Genomic DNA, 13,954 nt, shown 5'->3' on the forward strand with positions numbered 1-13,954 from the left:
TCCATGGGGTCGCAAAGAGTCAGACACAACTGAGCAACTAAGCACATTAAATTGAGAGAGGCAGATGAGAAAATGTAACTCAAAGCACCTGACACATAGTGTGAAAAACACATAAATATTAAATTGGATTACTAGTCCTTATTTTATTCTTAGTAATGATACTATAATGTTGACCACAAAAAATATTATTTAGGATTAGGTTTGGTTGAGAATAATTAAAAAAAAAATCCCAGTTAAAAGAAGCTTAAATAAAACTTCATTTCACACAAAATCCAGATATAGAACGGGAAGGTTTGGTGTGATAGTTCTGCTCTAAGAAGCCCACTTACATCTTCCATTTCTATGTTCTGCCATCCTCAGTGAGTGGCCATTGTCTTCATGGATTGAGATAGTGGTTTCTGGGTCCTTGTTTCATGTGGGAGAATGAAATAAGAGGGGAAGACTGTCAAAAAGAGAACACAGCAGTCTCTTAAGGTTCTTGAAAGCTTATGTCCTAGTGGCAAGAACTAGCCTGCAAGGGAGACTGAGAGATGTAGACTTTATTCTAAGGAAGAAGGAGACATTGAAGGCTAATTAATAAAGTCAACAACTATTTGAAATTGTCTTTATTATCCTCAAGTCCTCAAAAGCTACCTTTATTTTTCCCATTTTTTTTTCTCCTGCTTTAGCAATCACAGGCATACATATTTTCTGTTCTACCTTCAACTTTCTTTGTTCTTTCATGTATGTGATGAGCATTCCTATTATTTTCATGCACTTTAAAAAAAATTATTTTGCACTTATTAAAGTTAAACAAACCTAAGTTTTAGAACAATCCTTAGGAACTTTGGCCTTCACTGGTGGGTCAGACAGTGAAGAATCCGCCTGCAGTGCAGGAAATCTGGGATCGATCTCTACATTGGGAAAATCCTCTAAAGAAGGAAATGGCAACCCACTCCAGTATTCCTGCCTAGAGAATTCCATGGATAGAGGAGCCTGGTGGGCTATAGTCCATCGCAAAGAGCTGGACATGACTGAGCAACTAAGTCATGTGAGCAACGCATACACACATGCTTAGGAACTTCAGGAACTTCAATTTGGGACTCTTCTCTCTAGACTTCTCTCGTAGCCCTAGTCAGGCTGCCTTATATTAGACTTCCTTGTGTATGTACAGTTCTATGCTCACCCAGTATGTGAGCTGAAAAAAAAAGTGAGAGTTAGTTGCCCAGTTGTGTCTGACTCCTTGTGATTCCATGGGCTGCAGCCTGTCCCACTCCTTTGTCCATGGAATCCTCCAGGCAAGAATACTGGAGTGGGTTACCATTTCCTTCTCCAGGAGATCTTCCTGACTGGGGGATCAAACTGGGTCTGCTGAACTGCAGGCAGATTCTTTACCAGCTGAGCCACTAGGGAAGCCCAAGTGAAAGTACAAGTTACTCAGTTGTGTCTGACTCTTTGCGACCCCATGGACTGTAGTCCACGGAATTCTCCAGGCCAGAATACTGGAGAGGGTAGCCATTCCCTTCTCCAGGGACCAAACCGAGGTCTCCCACATTGCAGGCGGATTCTTTACCAGCTGAGCTACCAGGGAAGCCCAGAATGTGAGCTAGGGAGATTAAAATCTACACCTTATACAGCTTCATATCTCCTCTTAGAATAACAGTATTTTGCACATTTTAAGTATTTATTGTACAAACATTTACATTTAAATCCATCCAGAATTGTCACTATGAATGATCGAATATTTCACAACACATATATAAAAAGTTATATGTCATATCCGTGATTTGTTTCTGAAATTTTATAAGTAGGATTTTATAACTGAATCATTGTAAAATATATTTGTTGGTCACAAAATATAATTCTATTATGAATTCCTCTATAAAGCCAAATTTATTCCTCTTTCAATTTATATATTTTCCATTTTGGGTTTTCAAATGTTTACTTTCCTTACAGTGGGTACTTTTATACTTCTCTCAACAAAAAATAATTTTTCAAAACACAGTTCTGTAACTTCTAGTCAGATTTATTGAGATATACTTTACATACAGAAAAATTCACACTTTTTAAGGCCTATTGGTCTATGCTAGCTAAATTTCTATGATTACTGCAAATAAAAAGCTATCATCTACTTTCTAAATCTCTCTGAAGCCTTATGCTCTAGGGACAAACAGCAGAAATCTCTTAACTGAAGTGAAACAATTTGAAGATCTTTAGTACCAAAGGAACTGTGAAGAGTATGCTTTATTTGATGAGGGAAATAAAATCTCCAATCAAGCTTTTTAAAACTTACTTAATCTTTTCTAAGTTTCCTGATCATTTTTAAAATTTTTTGCTTTTCCAGAAAACAGTAGGAAGAAAAAATCTACAAGATGGGCAATTCTTATAATAACTTTATAGGCTGATTGACATAGTATGACATATTTTCAAAGACTGAAATACTGAGAGGAAATAGAAAAGGACATGCACTAACTATACTTGCCATAAAATCATATGTGCATAGGAAAATACATGATTATTACCTTAGCACTTACAATAAACTTTATATTATGTGTGACCTCAGTCACTTCTGTGGTGTCTGACTCTTTGCGACTCTATGGACTGTAGCCTGCCAGGCTCCTCTGTCCATGGGTTTCTCCAGGCAAGAATACTGGAGTGGGTTGCGGGGTCCTCCTCCAGGGAGGATATTCCTCACCCAGGCATCAAACCCAAGTTTCTTGCATTGCAGGCGGATTCTTCACTGCTGAGCCACTGGGGAAGCCCAGTTTACACTACACATATGGGCAAACTTCAAAAGGGTTGGCTCAGGAACAAAATTCTTGATGCAAAATGTAGAGAAATGCAAGAATTATGAATACTTCACTTCCACCTGATATAAATATTCTATTCAATCTAGGACCAGTATGTCTAAAAGTTAGTTATAATAAAAATTCAATAATGAGACTAGAATCTACAGAGCTCTCCCTCTATCTGGTACTTCTGAGTTATAAGCAGCTTCAAGTGTTCAAGTTCACATGGAATCATGAGAGTGGCTTTTCTAAATGACAGCTGTGTTCAAATTTTAATGCGGCACCACTTTATTGTTCTCTCTATACAGCACTTTTGAAAAACTAGAAAATGATATAATCTTTCTTTGTAGGACTCTGTCTGGTTAAATTTGCCTTTGGTCCCTGAAAAAAGCACATCTATACTCCCCGCCCCGCTCCCTACCTAGCTCAACAGGTGATCTCTCTGAGGTGTTTCTATTTAAAAAACTCATTCAAGTTCATTTTGTGTACAGGATTCCAAGCATAATGGCAGGTAGGATTTTTCGGTGAATATAGGACTCTTCAAAGCTCCTTAAATCAAGTTCAATCTATTGCCTTTATCTTGTAATATTAAAACGAAAATTTCTGAAGGAACTCTACATATACTAGCTTAAAATGTTTCAGAATATATTCCTCACAATTTCCTTTCCATAAAGTGTTTTGATCAATCCAATGACACTTACTTTTATAATGTCGTTTACTGAAGGTGGCAGGATATTTTGTCACTTACTTAAAAATTAATACATCAAACGAAATTAAGGCGAAAAAAATCCATCAAAACAGCTTGACTCCTCTTTGCTGGAGTTCCTCACCCAAGTCAATGACATAAGTCCTTGAGTTTGCTCCCTTTTGGAATCCTGTCTAACATATTTGATCAGAGGGGGCAGCCTTCGGGTCTGACTTGGAGGAATTTGATCAGGAAAAAAAAAAAAAAAAAGATGGAAAAGCAGAATGTTGCCAAGAAGGCGTGGGATTTGGGGTGGAGGCCAAGAAAAAAAAAAAAAAAATAGGAAAGTTCCTTCATTCACTTGAAGAAACATTTATTTCTGCCTCCCTCAGGCCAAGACCTCTTCTGTTGACGTCTTCTCTGGAAGGGTAATCCCGTCGACAAATGTCAGATTTTGATTATCTGAGGAACTCGAGTCGCCCTCGCTTCCGACCCTCTCTCTCCTGAACTGCCTTGAAGCGGGGGAGACAGGCTGGAAAGGGGAGGAAGGCAGAGGCGCAGGCCGCCTCGCGGAGCACATCTGCTGTGTTCAGCCGGAGCGTCTGTCAAGCAGTGGGAGGGAAAAGCGCATGGAGCCACCAGCCCACTCTCGGGCGAAACTCGCCAGAAAAAAGCCCGCCCTGCCCCCGCCCCCTGCCCGCGGCTTCTGCTGGGCGGCGGTGGAAAGGCAACTTTTGGAAACTTGAAAGGGGGGGATGTGTGGCGGCCAGAAAAGCGTAACCTCAGCAGGTCGGGCTGAGGCCCCCGGACAGTGGGCGGGCCAGGCCGGGTTGGGTCGGGTGTGGAGCCGGAGCCGCGTCCCGAGCGGCGGCTGCTGCGAGGCCGGGCGAGGCGGGCCGAGCCCCCCGCCCCCCGGGCGCAGTTCCCCGTCCGGCCTGGCGAGGGCGCCGGCGCGGCAGATCAGGTGACCGAGCGCTCGTCCGGGGCTGCGGGGAAGCGGCCTCGTTCTCAGCCGCCTGAGACGCCGCCGCCTCCGCCACACCTAGTGGAGGAGCCGGGGAAGGCGGCTCGGCGGTGGGGGCTGGGGCGGAGAGCGCCCGGGGTGGGGACGGAAGGGCGGCGGACCGAAGGCAGGAGGCTGTCGGGGCGCGGGCTGCTGCGGGGCGAGGGACGACGAGGCGTCCGCCGCGGCTCGCTCTGTCCACCCGCACGGGATTGGGGCGCGAGGGCCATGGGCGCGCGCCCCTGAGGCGGAGGTCACGGGCGGGAGGGGAGGAGGCCCGACCGAGGTAGCTGCGGAGGCCGCGGGCCGGTGACTGGGCGCGAGGCCGGCAGCGCCGGCCCCACCACTGCCATCGCCACCGCCGCCACCATCACCACCACCATGTCGCGCTCCGTGCTGCAGCCTAGCCAGCAGAAGCTGGCGGAGAAGCTCACCATCCTCAACGACCGGGGCGTCGGCATGCTCACGCGCCTCTACAACATCAAGAAGGTGCGCACGGGCCGGCGAGGCCTCGGCGGGGGCGGCGGGCAGGCGGAGGCGGGAGGGAGGGCCGGGGAGGCCTGGGCCCTGGGGGCGGCGGGCGGCGCCCGGGGCGGAAAGCGCGGCCTCGCGGCGGCAGGCCCGCCCGGGGTCGCCAGGATGCGCCGCGGCCTAATGCGGAGCCCTGGCGTCTCTCCCGCCGGCTCGCGGGCCGGCCGGGGGCGGAGAGGAGCCATTTGCCCGCTCCCGGCAATGGGAACTGGCCGGCCCGGCGCGGGGTGAGGGGCGCCGCCGCCGCCCCTCCTCGGCGCCCTGGTCCCCGGGACTGGGTCTGCGCGAAAGGGAGGAGGATGGATGAGATCCTAGGAGGGGGCTAGGAAAACTTGGGTGTTCCGTAACAGATCGAATGGTAGAAATCTGGCGGAGATGGAAGCAGTTTTTTTTTTTTTTTTTTCTCCCTCAGTTCTTTTGGTATGTAAGTGGGAGCGTGAGAAGGGAATGGCTCATCTGGATGAACCCTACATCCCCTCCACTTGGCCATTTTATTCTGGATCGCAAAATAAAAGCCATTGAAGAGTGTGTTGACGATTTGGAATTATTTCATTTTGAAGGTGGAAAGGAGGTGGGAGTGAGGGTGGAACCAGTTTTCTCCTGAAATACTTCTGGGTTGTGAGTCAGTAGGACAGGAATAACAACCTTCTTGTCTCTCTTTACTCCTCCTCATCTTAGTTTTTCCAACCATGTCGATAATACCGAAACATCGTTGCTTAAATTTCTTTACGTTCGGTGTCTATACAAAATAAAAACTGTGATTGTGTTGCTCTTGTGCTGATTTTATGGTGTAGTCTGATTATTTGAGTAGCTCTAGCTAATAGACCCATTCAAAGTATTTACATGGCTTTCGAAACATTAAGGAATGAAAGGCTGAGTCGGAGTTAAGAAAAATAGATGGAAGGATAGAGCAAATATTACATTATTTTAGGAAAGAAAGACCAAAATTCTATTCCTTTTAAGGCAAAGTTAGTAGGTTTTTAGTAATTTGATAAAGAGAAAACTTAAGATTTTTTGATGCAAGCTGGATCCTGACCGTTTCCAGTGTGTATTTGATATTATAGCTTCATAATTATTTTTGTTGGCTTTTTAATGCATTCTGAATATTTCCTTTTAGTTTAATCGTAGCAGTAGAGTTGTAGCCCTTGTTAATTAGGTCTCCTGAAGAAAAGAATACTTAAAAAAAATTCGTATGATGGAGTTCAATATAAGACTGACCTATTTCAGCAATTTGATGTAGACACTGAAATTCTAGAGGAGAAGACTGTCCTGGTTTAATAATGATAAATTTTGTGTAGCGTTGGCTGTGTTGCATTGGCTTCCCTGAATATAAGGATTGGTTGACTTTAAACCTGGTGCACTCTGGAGAGTAAAATGCCTCTTCACACTTCAGTTTTGTGTGACAGGAGCTCAGGGTCATTCCAGTGAAGCCCTCTGCATTTACCGAGAAGAGACTTGGTTATAAGTTTATGTAAGTTTGTAATAATTTTAGATAGTATTACTTATAAGTTCATTGACCTGAACTTTTTTGTGAGGTTGTGCTCCTTAACTTGGAAATTCGTTCCTATATGAGCTTTGTGCAAAAAAACAAGCAAGACAAACATCGCTAGAAGTTACTAGACGTGTGGTATTGTGGTTAAAGGAAATGGTTATGATGGTTTCCAAGAGAGGAAGTGAGAGTAACATCAAAAGTGATTCGGGTATTTAGGCAAAATTCCTCTTTTTAAAGCATTCGTTACACATTTTTATGGCATGAAAATAGTCAGATTTTACAAATTTCATCTTCATAAATGATCTAAGATTAAATTCTAAGCGTTCAAATGCTTCAGTTCACTGCCTTTTCTCAAAAGCACGTTTTTTCACTTCCTGTTTTGAGAAACTTGAGGCTCTTGCATTACTGAACTGGTACAATTTAAAGTGAGTTGATCATTATATCCAAGTGTCTAATATTTTGAATTGTTGAAATGTTATATTTCAGCACTTAACACATTTATAATTTCTTGAGAAATACTTCTACCTTGTCTGAGTGACTCTGAGTTCCCGCTCGGTGGGGACTGTTATCATTTTTGAATTGCTAGTGCTTGGGGTCTTACCTGCTCAATGAAGCTTTCAGTTAGGGCTTGTTGAAAAGGATGAATACATTATGCTTATTATGTATGTATGTATATGCAACATATATATGAGCGTGTGTGTGTGTAATCTTGCTCTAGTTTTAATAATAATAGCTTTTGATCTGCCCTCCTTGTGTTATTTTATATACAGATACATCAGATGGATTTTGAGTCTTTCAGCCTGTATAGAGTTGTGTATAAAGGCTGGCATATCTTCCTGGCTGGCTGGGATTGAAACATTTGGTCAAAAATCTTGCCTAAAAAAGTGATTAAGATCTGTTTACCATGTGTTTATAAGATTCGTGCTGTCTACATTTTTATGGCAGTATAAACTCACGTAATCTTTTCAATCTCAATCTCTTACAGTCCTCAAAAAAAAAAAAAACAAAAAACCCTTCTACCACATAATACATGTCTGCCAGTCAGTTACCACATTTTCATTAATTCATGTTTGCATTAGATTGTCTATCAGATCTGATTACTGTTTCAACTAAAAGTCTGCAATGGCAATATTTTAGTGAGCATATACAGTGAAAAATAACTTCAGTGACCTAAGTATCAATAAAATAACTTTAAGTTACTATAACCAAGAATAATAGGCTTTAATACTTAGAGGAATATAACATGGCTCCTGAAAAATTTGCTATTTGAAGTAAAATTTTATCAGTTGAGTAATTTTTGATATCTTAATATGTGCAGGCTGGAGAAGGAAATGGCAACCCACTCCAGTATTCTTGGCTGGGAAATCTCACCAACAAAGGAGCCTTGTCCATGGGGTCGCAAAAGAGTCGGACACCACTGACTGATTAAACAACAACGAACAAATATGTACAGGTTATGAAAATTTTAAGAATTTGTGAGCAAATCAGGGATCTAAGAAGATGTGAAGGAGGAGTTTAGGGGGTAAAGGTGAAGGTGGTAGGTAGTTTTACATTTAAATTTATTTCATAATGTCTTAATTTTTTAAAAATTAAAAATGTCTTCCCTTTTCTGGAGCAAATACCACTACCCACTTCTATAGTGACTTTTAACGTTTTCAGCCTGCTTTTATATCACTCATTGTGACATGGCAGGGCAGTGTGGTGAAAGGAGAGTATCCAGCCGGAAGTTAGGAGACCTGCCTTCCAGTCTTCAATATGTCACTGAGAGTTTTGTAACACTGGGTGGGTGTCTTGACTTTCCTGAGCTTCATTGTTTCTCATCTGTGAAATGGGGGAAAATTAACTGTGAAAGGAACACTCAAGTCTGTTCCAACTCTGATTATGTTATCTTTAAGAAGTAGAAGTTAAGGCCCATTTTTAACAGTTTAACTGAGCTCTGTTTACTTTTTCTTAATATAGGGATGGTAGTAACATGATCTGTTTACTTCATAGGATTGTGAAGATAAAAGATTATAAAATGTGAAAATAGTTTAAAACTTCTATGAATGTAAGATGGTATTTGTTTAAGACTCTCAGTAACTTTTAGGAGCAACATTTGTTTTTTTCTGAAATTTTGCTGCTGTTTAGCAAACACATATACCAAAATTCCAAAAAGGAAACATTTTTTAGCTGAGCTTAATTTTGTGTGTGTGTGTGTTTATTCCTTCTTACTTTTTCTATTTTTTCCTACGCCATCACCAACATGAACTTGATAATTCTGTACCAAAAAGGTCTCAGTTAATACTTGTAATATTTTTCATCTTGTTAAATTACTGCTTCAGTTCTAAAGGACAGAAAGGCGAAAATACCTATCCATCTATCGCAAACTTCTTTTTAATGGAGTATTTTTATTACAGGCTTTTTTGCCCGTGATTTTGGATAATTTTATGAGTAAAGAAGTTAATAGCAGTGTAAAATTGAAAGTCTTTACCTGATATCTGCTTATCTAATGGAGGTTAAAAAAAAAAGTATGTGAAGTATGCAGTCAGGGTAAAGGAATCAGCTTTGGTCTTCCCTTTCAGTGTTACATTTCTCTTCATTTAAGGGCCTTATTTTCTGTGTGGGTTAATCAGGAGCAGAAAGCATGTTCCAAAGATTGGATTCTGGCAAGTTGTAGAAGTACTGCTAGTACCTATAAGGTTTTTCTCCCCAGGGAGATTTTCATTATCAAAATCCTTAAACATGTTTAGAAAGCATTGTCTCTTCATCAGTCTGTATTTAAGTTATATATATGTATATATATAAAACATGTATGTATTTATGTAAACAAATCCTACTACATCTGTTTGTAACTTTTCAAGGAAGCTGCTTGTAAAAATGAGGATTTGATCATTTTGTTTCTTGTTAGATTGGATGGTAGGCTGAGGAGATAAAGATTACTGAAAAATACTTAGGAAAGAGGGTTATTTTTATTATTTTTAAGTGGCAGTGGTAAATTGTCCACCTTTGGTTTCCTTTGTGGAATTGTTAAATAACTTAATAAATTTTTTAAATGATTACAGAAGGAATACTTGTTATTGTCAAAAACTCAAATGTGACTTCAGAAATTCTCTGCCTGTTCATCTCCCACTTTTAAAAAATAAGCTGTGTATGCTTATACAATTTTTTGTACAAATGCTGACATTTTATTATATTATAACTAAAATAGATTATTTCCAAAAATAAGTTGAAGAAGCAGCATGGTACAGTTTACATATAAATGAAATTAGGATTCTTAATCTGTTGCTTGTATATTTATATTTTAAGAAAATTAAAGGGATGGACCTACTTAGTTAGCTACATCCAATATGTTGAAAATGAGGAGGCTCAGATGAGCAAGTATCAATATTGAAAATTCTTGTCTTTACTGGCAAGGGTGATTAAAAATTTTAATTTGTATTCTTGTTTGATAGTTTACTTGCAGTGTTAGTGTTAAGTAAATTCCAACAATAATTTCAGATCATGTTCAATAGATGTACATTTTATATGTTAAAAATAGTTTTATCTTTCTTGTTGTTCATTCACTAAGTCATGTCTGACTGCAACTCCGTGAACTGCAGCATGCCAGGCTTCCCTTTTATGTCTTTGTTTAGCAAAAAGAACATGTAATAAAAGTAAAAGTAATGCTAGCTATTTATTGAGTCCCTACTATATCCTAAATTAAAAAATTTTTTTCCTTTAGTTGTCCACAGATCTGTGATTTATTCTCTAGATCTGTGATTTATTCTCTAGATAAAGCGATTGAATTTGGTTAACTTGTCCAAGTCTTACTCTGAAAAATAAAAGTTTGGATTGACTCCTTTCTTTCATAACCGCTAAGCCTGGGCTCTTAATTTATTTTTGTCATTACATTATAATCATTAGTGAAATTTTTCTGGAAGATATAATTTTGAACACACAATAATCTTAACCTAAAAGAAATAGGCAATTATAGAAACAATTTTCTTATTTACTGAACTAGTTTTATATGAACTTTGTATGGGTTTGTTATGAAAAGGCATTGAGGTCATAATTAACAGTACACCAGTGATTATAAAGACTTCTAGTTAGCTTTGTAGTATATTGAAATGAGAAATAGTTAGAATTGGGAAATTTAGAATTCAATTTATTGACATTTTTGGGGAACTTATAAATATTTTATATTTACTTTTTATATTATATGCATTTTTTTCTTTGTGATTTATTTCTAAAGTTAGTCCATGACATATTGAAAGCACAAACTGAAAGGACTAACCATATGAATAATACTATGAAAACTGAAAACTAACAAAATTTTGCTTAAATTGAGGGAAGAGTACATATAAAACAGGAAGGAAGGTGTAAACTCAAACAGTGAAATAGCATTTATCTTCCTTAATTTTAAGGATATATACAGTCATTTCTTCATTGAAGATAATTTGTCTCTTGAGATTTCAAATATACATTTTACATTTTGATTTTTAAAGTCAAATGCCAACTTTTTTTTTTCCATTGAAAAACCCTGCATGAGATAAAAGAAATTCCATTAAGGAAGTGCAGCCAATAAGTGTGTTTCTTTCTGTCTTGAACTTTCCAAAATTCGTACTATTCTTTTCTGTTCCCAAGATGTGTTTTTTTGTTGACTGGTTTTAATGTTGTCAGTTTTAGTAAATGCAGTAAGATCTTCTTAATTTTGATCCTATTAGGAATTTGCAGTATTATAATTATTAATTTTGACTCACTTAATATGACAGAGAATCTTCTAAATCATTTCTTTAAATACTATTGTACTGAAATGTTTTACGACAATAAGTTAATAAGCTCTTAAATTGCAAGTTTGTAAGGAGAGTTGAATGGCAGAAAGTGGCTTAGACATCTTGAGAATTGAATGACAGTAACTTTTATTTGAATCATTAACATTTTTAATAATTTTGAAATATATAGTGGGTTAAAGTTTTTGAAGAATATCTTGTTTTGCGTATTGGAAAATATCTTCTTATTGTATACTTGATTATTTTAGATACTTGACAGTAATAAAACTATCTTTAATAAAACTTTGGAAGTCATATTATGAGCTATTCTTTAAGTTAGTAGCAAATATTGGGAGTTTGCTTTTCACTCATTCATTTGTTGAATGGCTTCCTGGACACTGGGAAAACAAATGAAGATACAGTCTCCAGTGCAAAGAAATTCATATTGTAGTGGGTGAGACAGATGTGTAGATAATTAACTAAGATGCAGTGATTAAGTGATGTTGTGGGGGGTCTTGAGAACAGAGTTAAAGATTCCTGTCTGGGGGAGATGGGAAGAAGAGATAGTGATTTTTGTGCTTGGTTTTGAAGTATGAATAGAAACTTCAGCTAGGCAATGACAGGGAATAGCCAATCATTCAAGATTCCAAACTTTTGTTCAGTGAATATATAAAGATATAAAATATATAAAATTTTAAAATCCTGTATTAATCCTTCTTGTCATACAGACTCTAAACTTCTGGTTTTTTCCCCCATACTTGTAGCATTCTGTGTGTTGAGAGGGCGAGATTGTAGATAATACTTTGATACTTTTTTTTTTTTTAACTTTGGACAAGTTGTTTAAGCTTTCTGAGTTAGAGTTCCTTTATTTATAAATTGAGGAGCGCCTTGGTTCTTAGTCAGAAATACGTAACATAATTATTTTAAAAGGTTTTTAAAAGTACATCTGGATCATGACCCAAATCTACTGAATAAGCAAAAGCCCCTGAAGTTAGTCTGAAGAACCACTGAAATAAGTAAAATTAACTTCTTAATATTTCTGATTTCTTTTTCTGATAATTGCAGTGATTTGATTTTGATTTTGAGGGATAACTGACTTTCTGGAATGCTCGGCTGCACATAGACTCTGTACTAGCAAAACCATCTACAGGGTGCTTATTTGCTCTCAGCTTCTCCTACACTTCAAGTTACATTTTTTGGTTTTCTAAGCCTTGTTAGTCTTATTGACTCTAATTCTTGCAATCTTAGATGTTCCTGTTTTCCCACGTGTGGAACACTCTTTAATTAGCATTATAACGTTGAGAATTAAATGGGTTAATTCATAAAGTGCTAGTATATTGCCTGGCACAAGAGTAAGACGTGAATAAATGTTGGGTATTTCTGGAACTTGAAACATAGTGGGCAATTACTAAGTGTTCACTTTTTCCTAATAAATCCAGCTCAATACCATCTTTAGGAACATTTCTTAACTATTCCTTTTTACTGCCTGGTATTGTAGTTTGATACCTACTTACTGCTAATACAAAATAAGTATTTGTTTTTCAGAGTATGTTTCCCAGCAGTCCTTTAAAGAGCAACTTCTTTAGAATAGTAACAGTGTGACCACATACAACCCTTACTCTGTTGGATATAAACTGAAATGTTTCTGTATAGGAGAAGCTGAGAAATGTTTGAAAACAGTAACGTAGACATCTTTTTTGAGTACTGAATGGTAATTAGAAACTTTGATTTCTTAGCATTTTTAATAAAGGATTTTGAAATACATAATGAGTCGAAATATTTCTTAAGTTTATGATTTTCTGAGAACTCGTCCTTAGGAAACAATCATAATCTTTATATACCTTTAAATCGGCTATTATTGACTCTATAAGAGATGATTTATAAAAATATGTTAATTTTAAAGCATTTCCAGTAATTTCAGTTTACTTTCCTATCAAGTTTTTTAATCCAAACTATAGAAGTGGGTTACTTTTTTTTCTTTTCCTGCCCCCCCCCCCCTTTTTTTTCCACCTACTCAATCTCAAGGGGGAAGTTGCAAGCATATTGATTGGCCAAAATGTAGGTGATATGCATGAAAAAGAAAAAGGAAAATTTAACCAATATTATTAGAATTTGAGGCTTGTTTTGGTCTTGATAGTTGTGTTTTTTTTTTTTTTTTTTAGATTTTTTAATACTGGAAAGTTGCACGCTGAAACTCATTATTTTTAAAATTAGAAAATAAAAGAGTTATAGGCAAGTTCTTTTTACAGTCCATGGTCTTAAGTGATGTCCATTTTTTCCTCTAGGCATTAATATCAATTTGTTGAAGACTCAAGGAAGAATTTTAGTCCCCTTATACCTTCAGTTTTGCAAAACCTGCCTTAAAACAGGTTTATTAGTTCTTGTTTATGGAGTAAAATTAAATTCATCTTTCATCTTGATCACATTTTGTATTTTTCTCTTTGCTGATACGATTCAGGTGAGGCTGATTTCTTTCCTATACTTTCACAAATAGCAGTCTCACTCTGACCCCTGGGATTTTGTTCATGTTTTTTCCAATTAAGTTACTGTATTAAAAGAAATTATTTTGTTCTATAATATTTTGGCAAAAGAATGTATTTTAAGTTAGACGAAATTAAAAAATAAAACTGATTGAAGTAATCAAATTTTTTTCCTTTAATAATGATTACGTCAATAAAAATTTTGAGCAGCTGAGGTATTGAAAGAATGGAACAATTTTTACAAATTTTTTTGGAGTATATATTTTTC

General features: G+C 37.9%; 1 protein-coding gene across 1 annotated transcript in view; it reads left to right on the plus strand.

The window, feature by feature from the left end:
• The first annotated feature begins 4,691 nt into the window (after positions 1-4,691).
• The window catches only part of NCKAP1 (NCK associated protein 1), a 106,942-nt gene continuing 97,679 nt past the window's right edge, over positions 4,692-13,954 (plus strand). Inside the window, exon 1 of the mRNA XM_061135270.1 lies at positions 4,692-4,945. Coding sequence (XP_060991253.1) covers positions 4,838-4,945 — 108 coding nt within the window. The 5' untranslated portion in view covers positions 4,692-4,837. The remainder of the gene's footprint in view (positions 4,946-13,954) is intronic.

Source organism: Dama dama, chromosome 33 (assembly GCF_033118175.1).
Source record: "Dama dama isolate Ldn47 chromosome 33, ASM3311817v1, whole genome shotgun sequence".
Classification (NCBI taxonomy): domain Eukaryota; kingdom Metazoa; phylum Chordata; class Mammalia; order Artiodactyla; family Cervidae; genus Dama; species Dama dama.